General features: G+C 44.1%; 1 protein-coding gene across 1 annotated transcript; it reads right to left on the reverse strand.

Moving 5' to 3' along the window:
- Positions 1-25: 25 nt before the first annotated feature.
- Positions 26-5630, reverse strand: LOC123085513 (protein unc-13 homolog). The gene is made up of 5 exons (XM_044507159.1): positions 5036-5630; positions 2794-3657; positions 2043-2486; positions 1441-1630; positions 26-1359 (listed from the first exon to the last, which is right to left on the reverse strand). The coding sequence occupies exons 1-5, from the start codon at positions 5609-5611 to the stop codon at positions 425-427; spliced, it is 3009 nt and encodes a 1002-aa protein (XP_044363094.1). The 5' UTR covers positions 5612-5630; the 3' UTR covers positions 26-424.
- Positions 5631-7384: the final 1754 nt, after the last annotated feature.

The following is a 7384-nucleotide window of genomic DNA, read 5'->3' on the forward strand; positions in this document are numbered from 1 at the left end:
GTACTTTTCAGAATGCCTTCCTTCATAGGAGTCAAAAAGTAACTCATGTTAATTTCTGCCAGCAGATAAAAGAACACACAAGCAGCAACAATTTCAAACAACTCAGATATTACAGGTGCGCAGCACAAAACATATCATCCGTTCCTCTATACAGTTTATGCCCAACACTTGTGTGATCATATTGTGCTTATTCACCATATGCTTTATTCCAAGATATCCGCAAGCAAGCAAGCTGACACTTCTACAAAAACGCCAGGATCGGCAAAACTAACTCGTCTTATGAACACACACACACACACACACACACACACACACACACACACACACACACTTATCAGCGTGGACGCAGCACAAACATGAGAACTGGAAGAGTTTCCTTATTACCTCAATTTTGCATAGGCGGTAGGCAGCACGCATACACATATCAAAGCTTCTTCGGGAACTTGTATGTTTTCTTGAGGAACTTTGTGGCCGCCTCATCATACCGGTAGCACAAAACTCGCAGGATAGTGTTCGGGTCATTTGCGCTCCACTGGGCGGGCACACGAGGAGGTTTCGGGAAGCTAGATTTGGTTGGAGATCCCTGGCGTTCAGTAATCACTTGCTTGAAACGCTGGATGAGGGATTCTGTATCTGTTCGTAGGAGTGGCAGAACGCTCTTCACCTCCGATGAAGCCTTGTCAACCAGTTCATGTGGCAGGCCATCACCATTTGCCAAGTACAATCCTCTGAGGGCTCTGAAATCATTCTCTATGATCTGAGCGTCTTGAAGGGTGAAAGCACGTGTAGGTCCACCAGCAAGAAGCACCAGCAGGAACCCATCAAAGGAAGCTTTCATCAACGCGGTTATGAGATGGTCCCGCGGCTCATTACGCATTATGCCAGATATCACCCCAAGGGTAGAGTGAAGTTCTCTCAACAAAGGCTCCACCCTGTTTGACGCAGCACCACCAACATACAGCATGTCCAAGAGAACATGACTCAAATAACTGAATACCACCTTATGTGCTGTTGCGTCACACAGCTGACGGATGCCGTCTTGGCAACTTGCCTGGGATAGCTCAAACTTGATGTTCATTCCGTCAGTGGTGCCAATACCATCCTGAGATAATTCACTGTTCCGCAAACATTTTTTCGCCTTCTTCTTCAGATTCTCCACCTCAGTCCGGATGTAATGGAATGTATTTATTTGTACACAGAGTTCAGAAAGATCACATCCTTCCGACTTTCCAGTAGAAGATCCAACTTGCGATCCGCGATTCAGAAGAGCATGTGGCTTTTCCTTTTTCTTGAATAATTTGGATCCAACGTCGCATCTTGTTAAATGAGGCAGTTGTGGAGTAGCAGTACTCTCGGTCCCTGTACACCAATGCTAAATGAATCCACCCTCGGTAAATTGAAATAATTTTACGGGAAAATAAGCTTCATGCTCAGACATACCATGGCAAGCTTTCGCTTTCGAGACATAATACTGTAGAATCCCATCTAGTCCAGCTGTTAAATCAGAAATCAAAGTAGAGTGCATTGATATGGGCAACTGAAAAAACGCATCTAAAATTTCATCAACCATCCTTAGCATCTCCATGGAAGAAGGAGCAAAGCTCTGCCTGTTAGCTTTTGGATTCCATGTCTGCATGCAGATTCACAAAATTAGAAGAATACTGGCATAGTGGTACGGTTATTCTGTAGTGATACCAGACTATACAGCATTGCGCAAAATAATGTGACAGAGCTCTTGGCATTCAATGATATCGACTATCCAATAGATGGTTGAGAATGGCTGCATATCAAAATATGCTAATCACTCAAGAAAGATATGCAATTGCAACATGGGAAAATGCACCTTCTATTATCCATATTAAAGTACAACACTAGTAGTTTATAACGTGCATCAGCCAGCTGCAGAAATAGACCAGCTGCAGAAATAGACTAATCTGATATAATAGCAAATATGAATAACATTGTAAAAGGCTAAATAACTGAATTTGCATGGTTACTACTATAGAAGTATAGATACGGTATGGGACATTGAGTAGGATCACCTCCTGCTGTAAACTTTGGTCAACCCATTCTTTAAGTTTGTCCACTCGTTCTTTCATCCAACCTTTGACCAGAGCAGAAATTGCATTTTCAGCTTCATACGGTGGCATCTGTCTAATCAATGACTTGCCTCCGTCATCACTATCCAGAAAGTCTTCAACTGCAATATTAACCAGATTCTTCTCTAACTTGTCAGCAGCGTTAAGCACTTGAGCCGTGTCTGGTGTGAACTTTGTACGCCCAACCATAAATTGCTTCAGCTCATTACCAAAGCAAGAATGAAGGGTTGTAACTGCAACACCAGAAGCAAGCGGGTGCCATTTCTTCAGTATTGGACTGTAGATATTTTTCTCCTTCGAAGCAAGGTCACTAATATCCTTCGCGAGGATTGCAAGAACTGGCACAGGATTCCTTGATGATCGCTTTGAGTCTGCCTCATCCATTCTCTGCATAAATCAACAGAGCGTCAGAATCAATGCATATTACTGGCATGAACACCAGAACGAGTGTCAACAGGCCAATATTAAGATCAAGCATTTTTTTAACGCTCCCTAAAACTATAAATACGCAGATTAGTATTGCTGACAGTGATCAGTGATGTTTAATGTCCAATTTTGTAGCACGTTTAAAAACCATTGTCTCATGGTGACATAAAAGAAAATGGTGATAGTAACAATAAATGAGTATGAGACTTGCATTATTCGTCCTTTGAGTGAAGTGAGCCCAGCAGAACAATTCACAGTTTAAACTTACTTGAGCAAAAGCAGTACGGAGCGAGGACCGTATATAGGTTTCGATCTTGCCACGCACCACATCAGTCTTTTGTTTCCTTTTACCAGGGTATTTTTGAGATATATCTTCAAGAAGAATCTTCGCAGCTGAGACTCCTATTGCGACAATACCTTGCATCGAAACAATATTGCTAGCATTGAAAGTTTCATGGTAAGCTAGCAATCTTTTCTCTGTCCAACCCGTTATGGAACTTAAAATGGAGATCAATATGTCACAGTAATCTGGATCTTCTGTGGTTTTTGCATCTTTTACAACTACACTTAATTGATTCTCTGCAGCAGAAAGTAACTCCATATCTACTTGGTCTGATGTGGCAAAATGGTTGAACAACGCCCAGGTAAAGCAGAGATTGTGAAGCATCTGATTAATCCCAAGAATAACCCAAGTCTTCTTCAATAACCCCATCACTTCATCAATTTCATCAACCACAGTACAATTCTCACAATCAAAGCAAGCTTCTACCAACATTTGATAGATATGAAGATTGAATGGAAAGCCATCTGCCCAGTGACATTCATCAGAAATTCCACCTAGGGACCTACCAGCAAGGGACTTCACCGCACTGGATAGTTCCTGCATCGATTCCAAGTTCTTCTCGGTTTTAAGTGACTTATCATATGCTCTACTTATTATCTCTTGCAATGTCTGTGCATAAATGTCTGATTTGCTCAAGGGAATAAGTGGGTGAACCAGCAAACCAGCCTCAAGAAGCTTCAAGTTCCTAAACTGCCAGGCCTCGTACTCATGTGGATCAGGGAAATCTGATGCTTTAGATCGCTGCAGAAACTCTAAGGGCAAAATCATTGATTCTGCACGTCTACCTAGCTGCTTGAAGAAGAAAAGGTGGAATTAATCTTAATGGCCAAACTATTTTTGTACATGACAGAGATCTCTATTGTTTTACATGAATAAGTTCACATAGATGACGGTGGCTCAACTATACAAGTTAATGGTGCTCAAAGCAATTCACTTCCTAAAATAGAATGACTGCCAGTGTTAGAGCTTGACAAGTCCAGAACAAACAAGAATGTCGTACCAACTTAGCTCTATCTTGAAAAAAAAAACTAACATACAGTTCATGTCTGATATGTCTAAAAGGAGACATGCATTTCAGGTTTTGCATGTCAATAATGACCTGAAATCAGAACAAAATAAGAATCAAAGGTACCCAAACAAATCTTAACGAGAGGGATATAAATATTAAATTCCATTTTTCAGTGGGTCCACATCTCACAGGTAGAGCATATATTGGTTATGATTTCAATGCTCAGTTTCTGCTAATCTATTCAGGTTATTGTTGCCAAAATGCTATGTGAGCAGTGAATAACTGAAGTATCTTTTTCCTTACATGGAATGACTGAAGTATTGACAGTGATAAGAATGAACGACTGATACAAGTCCATGAAAATATCCAATGGCAAATTATTCTTGACAGTTCACAGAGATTGTATCAGATAACTTATACCATAACTGCTAAACACCGCAACTGAAGTTTGAACAGTTCACCTTAGGAAACACAATTAGCAAATTTACACTCAGAGCTTGACGGGATGAAAAAAAAATGAATATCACTACTTGTTTGATTTCATATTACACCCACAACATTATCTAAAAAAACTCATATGCAGAACCGAATACCAGGTTGACATGGACAATTTTTCTCCGTTGCCAATACCGGTCATAATTGGAGCCTATGTCTGCACTCAGGCGGTCAGGCCCCATGTAAAAGCAAGAAAACACCATCATTAAGCAACCATTGGAGCATAAAGTACAGGCTGCCAAAGGACAGAGACCATGAAGAAGGGAATAGGTACTTGCATCAATGATTCATGCAATATATCACTGCATTAAATTGTCATGCAGCAAAAAAAAACGAGCAAATTCCTTTCCACTTAATTACTCTACCTTATAAAAAAGCAGCTGGTCACCACATATCAGTTGCGATCTTAACCAATATAATACCTCAAGGAAAGTAAATTCCATATGATCTTCCCAATCTCAAGATCACCAAACTTAGACAAGCCACTGGCCGCTCAACGATCACACTATTTGGCCTACCAATCACACACCAATGACAGGCTAACACCAACCCAGACGAGAGATCTAATACAACTGTGAAGCCCACCGACACTGCAACAACCAGCGAGACAAGCAATCGAAAATAAATAAAGGGAAGCCACATTTCGAGGAAGCGAGATGCGACCTGGCCGGCGGCGATGCGGAGAAGCCCGCGGCGGATCCTCGAGTCGGCCTGCTCCGTGACACGTAAATTGACCCGCACCAGCTCCATCACCGTCTCTGGCCTCCGCGGCGCCTCCGTCCCGGCCTTAGATGACGCCGAGGGGCTGAGCCCGAGCGACCTCTTCACCTTGCTGGCCGCCGTCGACGTCCGCGAACGCTGCAGGCCGGAGGACGACGACGAGGAGGAGGTCGAGGTGGATGTGGAGGAGGTGGAACGGGCGCTGGCGGAGGAGGGGGCGGACTGGGGGATGTAGATGAGGGGCCTGCCGCCGGTGGCGCGGGAGGCGGCGACGAGGACCTCGTAGGCGGTGGTGCGGAGGTCGGCGTCGGAGAGCGGCACGCCGAGTCCGGGGAATGGGGCCGCGAGCGGCATCGCGGAGGAGGAGGTTGCGGTGGCAGCGGTGGCGGCGGCAGTTGCGAGGTCGCTCGAGAGGGAAGAGGTCCAGGAGGCGGAGGCGGAGGCGGAGCGGGAGTCGGGGAGGAGGCGCGCCATGCTGCCCATGCTTTCGGCTTTTTTTTCTTCTTTGTTTATTGTCATAGCTGCTGATCGGTTTTGGGGTTGGTTGGGGTGTGTTGTGTTTGAGTGAAACGTCTCGTTTGCAACAAACCACCGTATTACCCACAACCACAAATCTACTTTTATTTTCCCTTAGAATTAGACAAAGTTTCTTTTCCTTTTTTTGCGGGGGAGAATTAAACAAAGTTACCTGTGAGCAACTCCAGCAACGCCCCATCTTAGAGCCGTCGGGGCAACTCTAGTGCGGGACAAACCTCTCGCAAATGTCTGGATTGAACGGTTCACGCATTCTTACCCATCTAATGTTGGTCACAAAAAATGTATGAACTGATCCAGAAATCCCACAAACTGAAATCAACTCATAGGAGATTTCACGGAGTTTCAACATCCGCCACAACAAATTTCGATAACATGGACCCACCCAAATCGACTAGTGGAGTCTGCGCATTTGCACAATCACGCCCCTCCTCCCGTGTGAAAGCATGTCCTCTCCTGCTCCTTACGTCCCGATCATCATCTCCTCCCTCCGCTCCGTCGTCCGTCGACACGATAGAGTCGTCGGGGAAGCCGATGACGATGTTCGCCTGCAAGGTCGCATATGTAGGACCCAGGCCCGGATGTGTTCGCCTGCAAGGTCGTGTATGCACTATGCAAGGCCGGGGCCCCAAGGCAAAGGAGAAGGCATACAAGATGTAGAAGGCGGCGGCGGCCGATCAAGCCGACACTCATCGTCCAAAGTGCACCATCTTGTACCTCTGGCCCGTCTAGCTGAAAGCCGACCTTTTACCACGTCGCGCAGAATTACCGCAAAAGTCCTTGTCCTCCTTCACCTCCGGTCATCAAGCACCGTCCACCATCGGCCTCAACAACGACTATCTCTTCACAAATTCTTATTCGGTTGACTCTTGTTCTTGAGTTGACATTGTTATAGCTTGTTGTGTTCTTCACAATTATGCACTATCACAAGGGATTGATGACTTTATTATACCGGAAGTGACATGGACCATCCGACCAATTCGAACATCAAGGCAACTAGCAAGTGACACTAGGGTCATGGTGGACCGTAGGCTACAAATGGCAGCTGCAAATGTGGAAAGATGGACAACTAATGTATGCTAATCTATGAGTGTGGCACACTCCATGTATCTGTGATGTTTATGGCTGGGCAGATTGTACCAGTTACTACATTTGAACCATGTATTTGTGATGTTTATGCAACTACATTTTAATTTATTTGATGGTTGGATAGATTGTATCTTTTACTATATTTGAACCATGTATTTGTGGTGTTTATGCAACTACCTTTGAATCTATTTGATGGCTAGATATTGTATCATTTACTATATTTGAACCATGTATTTGTGATATTGATGCAACTACATTTAAATTTATTTCTTGGATGGACAGAAATGGACTCCGGGAGTGTTGAAATCACTACTGCAAGTCGAAATTCCGGGAGAGCTGGGATCATTGTATGGATCAATTCCATGACCAAAACCATGCTTCGGTTTTTTTGCTAGTCTTGTTGCTGATGGGAAGAGAACTTCAAGTGGATTCAGGGATGTGCACAATAGACATTGTGATGCTGTTTTGAATGAGCAGTTCAAGCTAGCTGTCATCGGGGATCAAAACAGAGACCATCTCAAGAAGTAGAGGAAGATTTGGGGAAGGGTAGTCAATTTGAAGAATTTAAGTGAACTTCTATCGGATGAAGATACTTGCACAATTAGGCTCCGCGATGAGCACTATGCAGGGCATTGTATGGTATGCTTCTCACCCACAAATCTAATGCCA

Source organism: Triticum aestivum, chromosome 4A (assembly GCF_018294505.1).
Source record: "Triticum aestivum cultivar Chinese Spring chromosome 4A, IWGSC CS RefSeq v2.1, whole genome shotgun sequence".
In the NCBI taxonomy this organism is placed as follows: Eukaryota; Viridiplantae; Streptophyta; class Magnoliopsida; order Poales; family Poaceae; genus Triticum; species Triticum aestivum.

What these genes read in the sequence shown, in the direction of transcription:
- LOC123085513 (XM_044507159.1), bottom strand. Translation starts at nt 5,611, where the DNA reads ATGACAATAAACAAAGAAGAAAAAAAAGCCGAAAGCATGGGCAGCATG. An exon ending in TCCGCATCGCCGCCGGCCAG is followed by an intron (nt 3,658 to 5,035) that starts GTCGCATCTCGC and finishes TTCTTCAAGCAG; the next exon opens with CTAGGTAGACGTGCAGAATC. An exon ending in GAAAGCGAAAGCTTGCCATG is followed by an intron (nt 1,360 to 1,440) that starts GTATGTCTGAGC and finishes ATTGGTGTACAG; the next exon opens with GGACCGAGAGTACTGCTACT.